The sequence below is a fragment of the Pollachius pollachius genome (genome assembly GCF_949987615.1).
Source record: "Pollachius pollachius genome assembly, chromosome: 15".
Classification (NCBI taxonomy): domain Eukaryota; kingdom Metazoa; phylum Chordata; class Actinopteri; order Gadiformes; family Gadidae; genus Pollachius; species Pollachius pollachius.
In genome coordinates this window covers 9,244,576-9,259,347 of record NC_136948.1, presented here as the reverse complement: position 1 = coordinate 9,259,347, position 14,772 = coordinate 9,244,576, and the positions used below count along the sequence as shown (strand labels likewise).

Below are 14,772 nucleotides of genomic sequence, written 5' to 3'. Positions count from 1 at the left end.
TCCAGCCGCTTTGGGAAGTTCATCCAGCTCCACTTCTCTGAGGGCGGGAACATCCAGGGAGGCTGCGTGTTTGACTGTATCCTTTTATGTGTCACCTTCCTTCCTAACGTCAAAGACTAGAGAAACTATTGGTCAATGAAACAGTGGTAGTTGGACATACAGATGTTTATTTTTATTTGGTTTTCAGTGTAATTTCATTGTTGTTTAAAATTTTGAACCCAAAATCACATACGCTGCTTTCAAAATTTCTTCTCTTGGTTGAATGAAAACAAAATTTCTTCTTAGTTTCTTTCCATCTACAAATCAAACAAATCACAGTTGTAGTAGTAGATCATGGTTTTGGGAGAAGCCTGGTATATGTAAATGAATCACAGTAACGCCTCCCATACTACTCTAAGTTTTTTCCTTAACCCTTTGCCTCTCAGATTTATTGGAAAAGGTAAACCTGTCACCCAAATTCTATATCCTTCAAATCAAATGTCAATCCGTACAGGACTCCACTTACTCTTTTTTTTAAAACACATACCAAGACATTTGAAAACTGTTCGTTCATATGCGTATAGCTGTGATGCTGATGCTGTTTGTGGCTGGGTTGTGGTGTAGAACCGTGTGGTGAGGCAGAACCCTGGGGAGAGGAACTACCACATCTTCTACGCTCTGCTAGCAGGAGCCACAAAGGACCATAAAGGTGAGGAGCGCTCAGGGTGAGACACCTCTGGGGAAGGCTCCGGATCCATCGATGGCCTGACGCCAGACATCCGCTGGAGGAAGTTGTCTTTTCTGATTAAAATCAAATGCTTGATCTTTTAAAGAAGGTTACTTAGGAAATAGTTTTCTTATGATGTATCTGGAAGTATTTTGTAAGGCTGTTCACCTTTACTATAATTATTACTTTTACTACAGTGAGTATAGATTCATGTTATTAGAGAGCAGGTAGGGGTTAGGTATCTTTCTAAAGGATGTAGCAAAGTACCTTTTGTTTGGGAATCGAACACCTTTAGAAGAATTACGATCCCACCACCCATTCACCTGTTTCCTACTCATCATTCCCATTTTGCGTTCCCTTCCCATAGAACAATATTTCCTGGGCGAACCCCCTGAGTCCTTCCACTACCTCAACCAATCAGGATGCATCAAGGACAAAAGCCTGAATGACAAAGAGCTCTACAACAGTGTTATGGTTGGTGTCATTCCCCGAAAATGGCCAGTTTGTACTCGACCAAACATCCTTTATTACCATGGTAGTTGGGGTCAAGTAGTAATTCAGTTCATTTTTGGTCAATAAATCCTCTTCTTTAAATGAAAGCCGCAGAGCTTTGGATGGGACTGTGATCTTTTAAACCCTTGAATGAGAAGCTTTGTTCACTATGCTGTGAACTGTGTGTCTGCAGGAGGCCCTGAAAGTGCTCGAGTTCACGGAGGAGGAGAGCAGAGACATGTTCAAGCTGCTGTCTGGAGTCCTGCAGCTGGGCAACATCGAGTTCATGACCGCCGGAGGAGCTCAGATCACCACCAAGCAAGGTGAGCAAATGCAGACGCACCTTAGGGTGTGTATGTGTGTGTGTGTGTGTGTGTGTGTTTGTGTGTTTGGTTTATTGGTGTGTCAAACCAATGGTAGTCAATGCTGTGGATGTACACACAAACATGCACACACTCATGCATACACAGTCAAAAACACACACACACACACACACACACACACACACACACACACACACACACACACACTCACACACACACACACACACACACAAACACACACACATTTACACACACAAACATACCCACCGAACTAACAGCTGTGTTTCTGTGTGTGTGTGTGTGTGTGTGTGTGTGTGTGTGTGTGTGTGTGTGTGTGTGTGTGTGTGTGTGTGTGTGTGGTGCGTGGTGTGTGTTTCCAGTGGTCAGTAATGCCAGTGACCTGCTGGGTCTGGACTGCTTCCAGCTCTCTGAGGTGCTGACACAGCGCTCCATCATCCTCAGAGGAGAGGAGATCTGCTCCCCCCTCACCATAGAGCAGGTACTGCACGCACACGCCAACACACACGAGACAACAAGTGCACGCCAAATCACACGCGGCGTCACGTGCACGCCAACACACACATGGCAACGCACGAAACCCCACCGCACAACTGTAGTCATTGTCGTAGTCTAAAACAACACCTGGTGTTACGTTTTAACACAAATAATGATTGTGAATAAAAAAATATTTAAAATGATTTTCAATATGAATTCTGAATTCTATTGTCATTCAAAACACTTGGGCATGTGTGGACCTCGGTGGACCTCTGTCTAGGCAGTGGTTGACTGCGGCGTCCGAAAGAAATTACGCTTCTCGTACACTTATATAACGATAAGTGTACGAACGGATAACGCTGGGGTGTGTGTGGATTTTGATTTTGAAGATCGTGTTCGAGAGAGGGTTAGGCTTCCCGTACACCAACAGCATAACGCCACAGTGTGCGGCGCGTTTCATATACAACATGGCTTGTTATAACACTCGTATCACAAAGTTGGCGTGGGTGGTCACCATGGGGATAACAAAACCCCCTTCTGTTGCGTTCTCAACCCAAACCACATTTCTTTCATGTCTCATGGTGTTTGGTTTCCAGCTTCAACAGTGAAAATGACTTTACCTCCCCTCTCCACAGGCGGTGGATTCCCGGGACTCGGTTGCCATGGCGCTTTACGCACAGTGCTTCTCCTGGATCGTCCGTAAAATCAATCAGAAGGTCAAAGGGAAAGAGAACTTCAAATCAATCGGTATCCTTGACATCTTTGGCTTCGAGAATTTTGAGGTCAGAACTCTGCACGGTGGAAGCGTAGACACATTCTATCTGTTGAGCACAGCAGACTCGATGGTAAGACACGTTCAAACACTTAACTTATGTGTGTGTGTGTGTGTGTGTGTGTGTGTGTGTGTGTGTGTGTGTGTGTGTGTGTGTGTGTGTGTGTGTGTTATCTCCCTCAAGGTGAATCGGTTCGAACAGTTTAACATCAACTATGCCAACGAGAAGCTGCAAGAATACTTCAATAAGCACATCTTCTCGCTGGAACAGTTGGAGTACAACAGGTACAGATACATGAGACTACATGGGAAAATGTTTCAGTTCCTTTTGTCAGTTAAGGTCCCAAGAATGTGTTGAGTGTAATACAACCATGGTCATAACTATCCTTACCAAGCTAGGCTACTACGTCAGTATGATAGTCTGATTTATATTTGTTTGATCGTGTTGTTGTCGATCTTGTGGTGGATCAAACCAAAAAACACGATCTATCCCTTTTGTTTTTATTGTCGTTTTATTTTTTGTCCTTCATTTCTTTGGTCTTTCTTTGTGTTCCACAGGGAAGGCGTCCAATGGGACGCCATTGACTGGATGGACAATGCAGAGTGCCTTGACCTCATAGAAAAGGTTTCATTTATATATCATGAAAAATGATATATTTTAAGTTATAACTTAGAGTAGACCTGAGTGTCCAGACCCATTAGCTAAATGTCCCCTGGATTGATGCAGGAAACATTACAATATTGTCCAAAGTCACTTGGGAGATGTAAGTGCTTTTGCAGCCAGACTCTTATCAGTTTTATCCCTGTTATGTTAGCTTAAAGTGTTATTTTCATCGGAGAGATGATGTGTGTGTTGGATTTGCTTCCGTTAAAAAATATAAATAGCGCATGAACCTGATTATCTGAGCTGAACTTATAACCCAATGTGTGTGTGTGTGTGTGTGTGTGTGTGTGTGTGTGTGTGTGTGTGTGTGTGTGTGTGTGTGTGTGTGTGTGTGTGTGTGTGTGTGTGTGTGTGTGTGTGTGTGTGTGTGTGTCGGTTAGAAACTGGGCATGTTGGCTCTGGTCAATGAGGAGAGCCGCTTCCCAAAGGGAACAGACTTCACCCTGATGGAGAAGCTGCACAGCAGACACTCTGTAAGATGGTCCACATGTCTATCTGTCTGTCTGTCTTCTAGAGAACATTGAGTTTAACAAGGGGCTGTACTTATGAATACCTCCTGGGAATCTATCGAACAAATCTGCTATTAATATGTCTTATATTAGTAGTATCATAGGTGTGTACTATAGTTTATTATTACTCTTATTGTCATAGTTATATAATAGTAATAGTAGTAGTAGTAGTAATTTAATGTTAGGGAAAGGGTTAGTAGTCGTTTTTATAAGAACTACTAAACATTATTTCTGTTTAAACATTACAACATTTGTTGTTTTTCCTCCGATTGTTTCATTTTCTAACAACAATGACTGCAGTTGGGCCGTTGGGTTTCGATGTCTATTATGTGAATCTACGCTGAAATGCTGCCTGAATGCTGCCCGGTGTTCAGCATATCTCAGGCAATGCGCTCTGTCATCTCCCGCTTTGGTGAGAAGGAGGGGGGGGGGGCTCAAAGCGCTGAGTGCGGGTTGGGAGTAAATTTGCTGAATTCACCTCAGCCTTTTAATTACGTGACACAAGCGCAACAATGCCCCCTAGTGGCTCAGCAAGATACATTTCCTAGGATACAGATTCATGCACCAGTACCAAATGCTGTGACTCCGTAATCAAACGCATACATTATTACAGTATTTTAGACAAAATACTACATCCTTTTTGGCAGAAAGATGCCTTTTCAACAAATAATTAGGAAAAATCCAATACATATTTTTGATGAGCGTTTCTTAGTGTTGTAGTCAGAATCTGGCACTGCTTATCACAAGCCTGCGTTTGGGGGTCAAAAGTCACCACTCGCCACTGAGAAGTCATAGTAGTAATAGCACCATATTATTACTCTAGCAGTAATTAGTAGTAGTAGTAGTATATAATTAACTTATTAATCGTTGTAGTAGTAGTAATAGTATTATTCAACCACAGTTGCTATGTTTCTTCAGACCAATCCCTACTATGTGAAGCCCCGGCTTGCAGACCATCAGTTTGGCATCAAACACTACGCTGGGGAGGTGAGTTAAAGTCCAGATTAGTATCTTCCACACCTCCTCCCCATTAGGGTGAGGGCTGATTGTGAGCGATGCGTGTTTATGTGTGACTCTGTTAGGTTCTGTATGATGTGCGAGGAATCCTGGAGAAGAACAGAGACACGTTCAGAGACGACATCCTCAATATGCTGAAAGAGAGCAGGTACAGTAGCGTTTAGCAAAGTCAGTAGCTATTGAACCATTCCTATATCAGTTTAGATCCACTCTACCTTTACATCTCTCGTATTGGTGGATAAAGACAAGGTGCATTGAGATGAGTAGTAGATTGGTGGTGGTGGTTATTCTGTTCAGTCGTTCATCAGTTGGCAGTGACTTAAGGTCCATGTCATTAAGGAGCAGGTAGGGGTGAGGTGTCTTGGTCAAGGGTGCCTACAGCTTTGGTTGGAGGATAATAATAGTAATGGGTTCCTTCTCTGTCCAGGCTGGACTTCATCTACGACTTGTTCGAGAAGGTGGGCAGCAGAAACAACGAGGAGACTCTGAAGATGGGCACAGCCAGACGCAAGCCAACTGTCAGCTCCCAGTTCAGGGTCAGGAAAACACACACACACACACACACACACACACACATATGAATGCACACACACACACACACACACACACACACGCACGCACGCAAGCACGCCTGCAAGCACACACACACGCTCAAACGCACACACACACACACACACACACAGACACACACACACACACACACATACACACACTCAGACACTCAACCGGGACACACTTAACATGACAATCACTTGACAAAGAACGTCCCCTTTTCTCTATCATGTTTCCGTTTTGTAATTTGGATGCAAAACAAATACATGAAAATCTATAAATGCATTCAATAAAATGTCAGATTCCTTGATCACAAAAGATGCCTGAGACTGAAACTCTGAGCAATGATGTTATAGACAATTGATGTCACCATGGGGATAATCTCTGCCGAGAATAATGATGGAGGAGTGGATTTTTATGTTTTGCTACGTTAATGAATAACTGAAGGATGTTCTTGTTACTTGTTCTCTCCAGGACTCCCTCCATTCTCTCATGGGGACTTTGAGTGTGTCCAACCCTTTCTTCATCCGCTGCATCAAACCCAACATGGAGAAGGTGAGTCCAATTACCAATGTAATGGGATTGGGATATTTGAAAATTGATGTCAATTCTTTTAATTTTGTATGGTTTTCATCCAAAAAGAATCCAACCGTGTTTGACCCGGAAGTCGTCATAAATCAGTTGAGGTATTCTGGGATGTTGGAGACGGTGAAAATCCGTCGCGCTGGATTCCCCGTTCGAAGGACTTTTGTAGACTTCCTCTCACGGTGTGTATTAACAACCGTCATACACATATTCTCTCTCTCTCTCTCTCTCTCTCTCTCTCTCTCTCTCTCTCTCTCTCTCTCTCTCTCTCCTCAAGAGTGTGTGCAAATGCATAACTACTTCTCCCGTCTCCCAGGTATAAGATCATCTCCAAGAACAAGGTGTCCACGGTCGGAGATGATAAGAAAAAAAACATGGACCTTCTGACCAAATATGACAAGACTAAGAAAGAGTGGCAGATTGGCAAGACCAAAGTAAGAGTTACAGAGTTTCTGCCATCTTGTCCAGTAGACTCATCTAAAACGGTCTTCTTCACAAAGCGGCCATCTTGGTTCCAAACGCAGACTGGTAGGGGGAACTGAATGTACAATTCCGCTTTAAGTTAGGCAACATATAAGACCGGGATGGAACCACGCTTGCCGTAAGGTGAATAAGGCCATTTAAATGATCTTAAACTCTCAATTTATGAATCCATGTGCCAACGGTTCACGTAAAAGTATTGTTTTTGTACAAAATGCATCAATGCCGTTGAAGATTTGACCGCTGACCCTGTGTTCTCCCCTTCAGGTGTTCATGAAGGAATCACTGGAGCAGCGTCTGGAGAAGGACCGCGATGAGGTGCGCCGGGCCGCTGCCATGGTGATCCGCGCCCACCTGCTCGCCTATTCCGCCAGGTAAGACGCTTTAAACGTTGAGAAAACACGCTCCCGTGCCACACTTTTGTTTCTAAATGTCTCATTTACTCAATGAGCACTCGTCATGCTCATCAGATTACAGAATGGCTAACATGTGATGCAACACTACAAGAATATCAAATAGATTCATTTATGAATATATTTAATGAAAAGTAAACATCAGAATCCCAAAGATACATTTGAGATAGAAATGTTCATGCTGATGAACCCTAACCCTAACCCCTAACCCCTAACTCCTAGCACCTAACCCTAACCCCTAACTCCTAGCCTCTAGCTCCTAACCCTAAACCTAACCCTAACCCCTAACCTAACCCTAACCCTAACCCTAACCCTTACCCCTAACCCTAACCCCTAACCCTAACCCCTAACCCTAACCCTAACCCCTAACCCTAACCCCTAACCCTAACCCCTCACCCTCACCCTCACCCTATGAGCGATGATGTAAAACTTGAAAATGAAAAAACTTGGAAAAACATAGTAGCCAGTGATTTACCCCTCACCCACGTCAGACGACAGCTTTGTTCGTCTTCTCGATGTCAGAATCAGCACGGCCCCCTTTGTCCCCCCCTGTCGACAGGAAGCACTTCAAGCAGGTCCGAAGCAGCGTGCTCACGCTGCAGAAGCACTTCCGCAAGCACATCCTGCGCCGGAGGTTCGTCCGGCAGCGCAAGGCGGCGCTGGTGCTCCAGAGACACCGGAGGGGGCAGGTGGCCCGCAGCCGCGTCCGCAAGATCAGGGACGAGAGGAAGAGGCTGAAGAGGGAGGAGGAGGAGAAGACGAAGAAGAAGGAGCAGCAGCCCGAGGCAAAGGCAGACGGAGGAGAAGGAGGAGAAGAGAAGAAGCAGGAGGTGGCTGGAAAGGGAGCAACGAATGAAGAGGAAGGGGAAAAGCCAGATGTGAGTGTGTTGCTTAAGCTGTGGATAAAACTACATGAAGGATTCAATTGACTTTTAAATAATAAAACCCAAAGAAGCACACCTGCTGTTTTAAAGGCCAGCAGACACACACACACTATTATTATGATATAAACTCCCTGATGGTTTAGTAGTGTACAATTTCTGTGTGATTTTCCAAAAAAGTAATAATTTTAGACCTCTTTATGCGTTACTTTGCTCCTCATCCCACCCAGTATAAATCATGTCTCTAAGCAGCTCTATTTCCCTCCCCATGGACACAGTAAGCGTCCTTACTGTGTGTGTGTGTGCCTGTGTGTGTGTGTGTTAGCTTGTGTGTGTGCGTGTGTGTGTGTGTCGTAAATCAAATAAGTATGGGTGTTTTCGCATTGGCTACAAATGAGCCCAATATCAATTCACACAATTGTTCTTCACCTTGAGAGGTTTTCAGTGTTTGCGTTGTTTATAAACCAACCTCCCTTCCCAGGTGGAGACCCGTCAGATGGAGGAGATCCTCAAGCTGGAGCGGGAGATCGAGCGTCTGCAGAGGAAGCGGGAGGACGGCGTGTCCCTGCTGTGCGAGTCCTCCAAGCAGGAGCTGCAGCTGCGCCGCGACGCCGAGATCAAGCGCATGAAGAAGGAGGCGTCCCGCAAGGCCACCGAGCTCATCGACCTCCTCAACTTCGGGGGTCTGGACGCCGCCCTGGTGGACGCGGAGCCCAAGGCGCCTGATGCAGAGGTGATCCGCCTGTCTGTCTGTCTGTCTGTCTGTCTGTCTGTCTGTCTGTCTGTCTGTCTGTCTGTCTGTCCGTCTGTCTGTCTGGCTAGATGGCTGGCTGATGACTGTCTGTCTGTCTGTCTGTTTGGCTAGATGGCTGGCTAATTGACTGTCTGTCTGTCTGTCTGGCTAGATGGCTGGCTGATCGATTGATTGTCTGTCTCTAGAGTCTTGTTAAATTCAATAAGTAATTGCTGATATAAGCTGATCAAATATCCTTCCAGCTACAGAACAGGAGGCATAACAGCGAAGAAACTACATGCGGTGTTTGTCTGTCACAATCTCCGGGGACATACACTTGGTGATGTCATGGTTTATAAAGAAGCACATGTTATACTTATGGGAACGACTAATTTCTTCCGAATAGTATCTTTTGAATACACCTCTGACCGACCACACCTCCGTCCATCCTCCGTGTCCTGCAGGTGAAGCCGGCGCCAGGGGGGGCGGGCCCCGCCACGCCCAAAGAGGAGGAAGTGGACGAGGGCTTCCACGCCGAGGAGGAGTGCATCCCCCTCCCGGACTTCCCGCCTCCGGCCGAGAGCGACGCCCCCCTTGACGTGGAGATCCTCGCCCAGCTTCCCCCTCCTCCGCCCGCGTTCGCCGAGGGAACCCTCGCGTCCGCCCCTCCCCCCGCCGCCGCCGCCGCCGCCGCCGCCGCCGCCGCCGCCGCCGCCGCCGCCGCCGCCGCCAGCGTAGCGGCGCCGAGCCCGGCCGGCGTCCCCCCTTCCCCGCCCGCGCCCCCACCCCCGGGAGACGGATCGGGCGTTCCGGCACCTCCTCCACCTCCTCCTCCTCTATCGCCGTCGACGGCGCCCCCGACCAAGGGGGACGGCGAGAAGAAAGAGGCGGGAAAGGCGGAGGAGGGGAGGAAGGTGAGCATGGTGGAGAGCCTTGGCGACGGGGAGGAGCCTATCTACAGCATGCCCGCCGACACAGAGTCGGACTACGACCAGGAGGAGGAGGACGGCTCGGTGAACGCCGGCGACGACGGCTCCGTCTCCGGGAGCAACCGGGGCAGCGCGGCGCCGACGGAGGAGGAGCACCCCAGGAAGTCGACGTGCACCAACGCCAGCGCCGAGTCGCACCGCGGCAGCTCCGACTCGGTGAGGAACGCACACGCGCACATGCGTCTTCTCGCTGCGCACACACACACACACGCATCTACCTCACACGCACACACACACATGCATCTACCTCACACACGCACAGACGCATCTACCACACACGCATAAACCTCACACACACACACACACGCATCTACCTCACACGCATCTAACTCCCGCGCACACACGCATCTACGTCACACGCACACACGCATCTACCTCACGCACAGACGCATCTACCTTACACGCGAACACGCATCTACGTCACACGCACACATGCATCTTCCTCACGCGCACACACGCATCTACGTCACATGCACACAAGCATCTACCTCACACACGGAAATGTTGATATGTGATATGTGATATTTTCTATCATGTGGTTATCTGTTTGTTATTATCGTATGATTGCTTAAAAAGGTTGAGGGTTTCAGTGATTTTTTAAATTGGCCTTCCATCCTTGGAAATGATGTCACTATCATGAGGTCCTCTTTATTTTACATAACCAAAATTAAAACAAGTCTTCCGGTCAATCTTTATTCCCTCCAGTACGGGGACAGCGATGACGAGCACGACGGCCTACTGGACACCGATGAGGAGGTGGGCGTGGGCCACCGGGTCAGCATCCTCAACGGGAACGGACCGCCCTACTTCCACAGCTACCTCTACATGAAGGGTAACCCGTCCTGCATTCTCTGTTTAGTCTGTGTCACCGGTGTCACCGGTGTCCCATGAGGCCAGATTCAAACAGCGCTGCTTAGTTGAAAGAGATCATAAGGGCCAATGAAAACCCCCCCCAAAGACATCCAATGGGGAAAGGAGAAAAGGAATACAAAAAGGCAAAAGGTGCCTTATAAATTAATCAATTATAAGGCATTTATAATTATAAATTATAAACGGATTGCAGAAAAACAATGGTGAATTGAGTCATGACGAGATAAGACCCCCTTTGCAGAGCTTCCTCTTCCTCTTCCTCCCCAGCCGGTCTGATGATCCCCTGGAGGAGGCGCTGGTGCGTGCTGAAGGACGAGACCTTCATGTGGTTCCGCTCCAAGCAGGAGTCCCTGAAGTCCGGCTGGCTGTACAAGAAGGGAGGGGGCCTGTCCACTCTCTCACGCAGGTTGTTGTAGTAGTTACTGGCCCCAGCCAGCATGCCAAGTCCACCGCTGCATGCTCGGTTGTTTTGGTTTGTTATCAGTATTAGGTGCTGTGGTTGAGATTCCTGAGTTGTACAGAGATCGGAGGAGAACAGACGAGAGCATGATCAAAATCATGCTCTCGTCAATCGAAATTGAGACAGAGGCACGAGCAGTCATCCCCCCAAAAAAAAAAATATATAAATAAATGATAGCTGACATGTCGCTAGGCTATTTTTAACGAGATGACATTCAAGCAATAGCTCTTCAAACTCACCTACAGCACCTTTGATGGAAAACATCAAAGAAGATCTTCTTTCTCACTTTTTCCTTTTCTTTCATTTTTGTGTTGAGGAATGAATACATTCGGGTCGTGAGCGCTTAAGGCTGATTTGTTTTTCCTCTTGGGGAAACAAACTCATTAAAAAGTTTGTTGTGTTTGTAGTGTGGTCACCGACATAAAGGTATGCCTGTGGCAACCAAACATGGCTTGTTGTTCCATAGTTTGAATGGTTTACAATAAACAAGCATCAAGTCACACGGGTGGTGATAGCCTTGTTCCCATAACAATTCCTTTATGCAGTCAATGCGGGTCAATCTCCACCAACGTGCCTTTGAGCAGGACAGTAGGCCTCCACTCCAGCCCTGAGGTGTTTTCTTCTTGGCCTTCCTCTACTTTGTTAACAATGATTAAAAAAAATTCATAAAGACAAGCAATGAACAATTATTTCAATCTGTGTGTGTGTGTGTGTGTGAAATGTCCTACCTCACAGGAACCCCATATGATGATCCATTGAATGGTTGTAACAACTTCTGCTTCTGTCCCAGGAACTGGAAGATGCGTTGGTTCGTACTGAGGGACAGCAAGCTGATGTACTTTGAGAACGACAGCGAGGAGAAGCTGAAGGGGACTATCGACATTCGGGCTGCAAAGTAAGACCCTTCTTATGAATAAGATACAAAATGTAATCATATATATTAACTAATACTGAAAAAGTTTGATATTTCAGACCCAACATTGTCCAACACTTAAAGTACATATGTTCTGCATTGCAATACAATGTATGACAACACAAATGCACCCCAGCTGATGAGCAGTGACCCCGTGGTTTAACAGGGAGATCGTGGACAACCACGAGAAGGAGAACGCGCTGAACATCGTGACGGAGGAGCGGACCTACCAGGTGTTCGCTGAGTCCCCAGAGGACGCAGGGTGAGGAAAGAGAAGAGTGGATATTTCTACACGACTTTACTTTATACCCGAAGATTATTCAATGTCCCTGTCTCTTTCTCTCTCTCTCTCTCTCTCTCTCTCTCTCTCTCTCTCTCTCTGTCCCTCTCTTTGTCTCTCTCTGTCTCTCTCTCTGCAGTGGATGGTTCAATGTGCTCAGTAAGGTGCGGGTGTGCACTCCAGAGCAGCTGCTTGACATGTCCCATGAGCAAGCCAACCCCAAGAATGCTGTGGTCAGTATCTCACCATCTTTCCACCTTCAAAACCGTAAAAAACATCAGAACATCTAGTTATAATTGTACATTATATTTATATACATATGTCGATTTCACATATATCTTTGCATATTTTGTTCACAATAATCCTTATTAACACATTTACTACATCTACATCAATATCATGCATGAATTACTTAGCAGCTATGTTGAGCAGTGTCCTTAACTGCACAGCAGGTTATATCGTCCAATACTGTCATATTTAGACCGTTATCTAGGCAGTGCACATGTTAATTAGATGCATTGGCGTTCTTCTCCTAGGGCACCCTTGACGTGGGTCTGGTGGACTCTGTGTGTGCGTCGGACAACCCCGATCGGTACAACAACATTTTATAATAACAACAGCGTGAAGTCACTGGGCACAGTGATGTCCGAATTAAAGACGAGGACTCACGGCCAGGCCTTGTGCTTCTGTCGTCCACAGTCCCAACTCCTTTGTGATCATCACCGCAAACCGCGTGATCCACTGCAACACGGACACGGCCGAGGAGATGCATCACTGGATCAGCCTGCTGCAGAAACCCAAAGGAGATGCCAAAGTCGACGGCCAGGAGTTCCTGGTCCGGGGTAGGGAGGAGGTGGAGGAGGAGGAGTCGGGGGCAGCTTGATTGGTCTTACATGAACCTGACCGTGGTGATCCTGGTTCTGGAGGGGGGGAGCAGGTCTTGCATAGGATCTTTGGGTCTCTGGGTTTAAACAATTTGTAAAAGAAAAAAGTCCATGGCTTGTCTTGCAAGGTTGACGCCGCCACCGCAGTGTTTGTGTGTTCGCATTGGCTACGAATAAGCACAATATCAATTCACACAATTGTTCTTTACCTTGAGAGGTTTTCAGTGTTTGAGTTTTTTATAAACCAATGAGGGAGCATTAATGGTATACATAACAGCATTAGCATGGCATTGGATTAAATATTCAAAGATAATGCCACACTCTATTGGGCAAAATGGGAATTTCGTTCATTTGATTACATCCTTATAATAGACAGAAATAATTTGTAGACCACTTTAAGGCACTTCATACATAAAGTCAAACTGAAAAATGTTAAGTTAAGTTAACATGTTAACATGAAACGTCTCCTATCCCCCCTTACCCTGCAGGCTGGCTGCAGAAGGAGATGAAGACGAACGCCAAGAGCACCTCCCTGAAGCTGAAGAAGCGCTGGTTCGTGCTCACCCACAACTCACTGGATTACTACAAGAGCTCTGAACGTAACTCCTCCAAGATGGGAACCCTGGTGCTGAACTCCCTCTGCTCCGTCGTACAGCCGGACGAGAGAGTCCACCGAGAGACAGGTGGGTACAGAGAGAGAGACAGAGAGAGAGACAGGTGGGTGAAGACAGAGAGAGGGGGGAGAGAGGGAAGAGACCCTCATACAAACACATATTCACACACACACACACACACACACACACACACACACACACACACACACACACACACACACACACACACATACACACACATACGACAATTTGTCTCCAAGCACATGGGAACATAAAAAGGATTCATTTAAGATATATACTGTATATATTTGTAATTGTGTTATTATATTATTTATTAAATGAGGATATTATGGATAAAATGAAGCAGGTGAATGAGCCTAGTATTGGTGTGTGTCTGTGTGTGTGCAGGCTACTGGAACATCGTGGTGCACGGCAGGAAGCACTCGTACCGCCTGTACACCAAGATCTTGAACGATGCCATCAGATGGACAGCAGCCCTACAGGGAGTCATAGACAGCAAGACCCCTATAGAGACCCCCACGCTGCAGCTCATCAGAGACATCAGGGTAACACACACACACAAACACACACACACACACACACACACACACACACACACACACACACATTAAAACACATTTAAACAAAAACACACACACACATGCAAGCACGCAGTCATGCACACACATTGGTCTGATCACCTATACACATGCACATACATACACACACACTCACACACAAACACACACATACCATAATCTCAAACGCGGTAGTATGTTGGAGTTCTGACGTTAAATAATGTCACATTTCATAATAACATACAAACAAACCTCAACCGAATTTTGAATTTGTGTGCTTTCAGGAAAACAGTGTGAACCAAGATCTGGTGGAGCAGATGTATCGGAGGAACCCGATCCTGAGGTACACCCAGCACCCCCTGCACTCCCCACTGCTGCCCCTGCCCTACGGAGAGGTCCCGTTCCGTGAGTACCCCCCCCCCCATGCCTCTGCTGATCAGCTGTTAAACATAAGGACAGCCAATGGGGAAGACCGTGGATGAGTTATTGTAACAATCGCAAATCTATGTCAATGCCGTCATCATTTGAGCCAAATCGTTTGGGTGTGTTCGTTGTATTGCGT

General features: G+C 46.6%; 1 protein-coding gene across 1 annotated transcript in view; it reads left to right on the top strand.

Annotated features, from left to right (window-relative positions):
* The window catches only part of myo10l1 (myosin X, like 1), a gene marked incomplete at both ends in the record, with an annotated part of 41,807 nt that overhangs the window by 22,413 nt on the left and 4,622 nt on the right, over positions 1–14,772 (top strand). Inside the window, 30 exons of the mRNA XM_079752256.1 lie at positions 1–90; positions 604–688; positions 1,074–1,180; positions 1,392–1,521; positions 1,902–2,020; positions 2,652–2,798; positions 2,973–3,073; positions 3,347–3,413; positions 3,833–3,925; positions 4,880–4,948; positions 5,044–5,126; positions 5,406–5,514; positions 6,005–6,085; positions 6,173–6,297; positions 6,432–6,549; positions 6,863–6,969; positions 7,568–7,868; positions 8,371–8,622; positions 9,087–9,323; positions 9,357–9,767; positions 10,317–10,443; positions 10,749–10,893; positions 11,732–11,836; positions 12,021–12,116; positions 12,274–12,367; positions 12,671–12,726; positions 12,834–12,976; positions 13,507–13,701; positions 14,041–14,198; positions 14,495–14,615. The exon at positions 1–90 is cut by the window's left edge and continues 49 nt beyond it. Coding sequence (XP_079608382.1) covers positions 1–90; positions 604–688; positions 1,074–1,180; positions 1,392–1,521; positions 1,902–2,020; positions 2,652–2,798; positions 2,973–3,073; positions 3,347–3,413; positions 3,833–3,925; positions 4,880–4,948; positions 5,044–5,126; positions 5,406–5,514; positions 6,005–6,085; positions 6,173–6,297; positions 6,432–6,549; positions 6,863–6,969; positions 7,568–7,868; positions 8,371–8,622; positions 9,087–9,323; positions 9,357–9,767; positions 10,317–10,443; positions 10,749–10,893; positions 11,732–11,836; positions 12,021–12,116; positions 12,274–12,367; positions 12,671–12,726; positions 12,834–12,976; positions 13,507–13,701; positions 14,041–14,198; positions 14,495–14,615 — 4,072 coding nt within the window. The remainder of the gene's footprint in view (positions 91–603; positions 689–1,073; positions 1,181–1,391; positions 1,522–1,901; positions 2,021–2,651; positions 2,799–2,972; positions 3,074–3,346; positions 3,414–3,832; positions 3,926–4,879; positions 4,949–5,043; positions 5,127–5,405; positions 5,515–6,004; positions 6,086–6,172; positions 6,298–6,431; positions 6,550–6,862; positions 6,970–7,567; positions 7,869–8,370; positions 8,623–9,086; positions 9,324–9,356; positions 9,768–10,316; positions 10,444–10,748; positions 10,894–11,731; positions 11,837–12,020; positions 12,117–12,273; positions 12,368–12,670; positions 12,727–12,833; positions 12,977–13,506; positions 13,702–14,040; positions 14,199–14,494; positions 14,616–14,772) is intronic.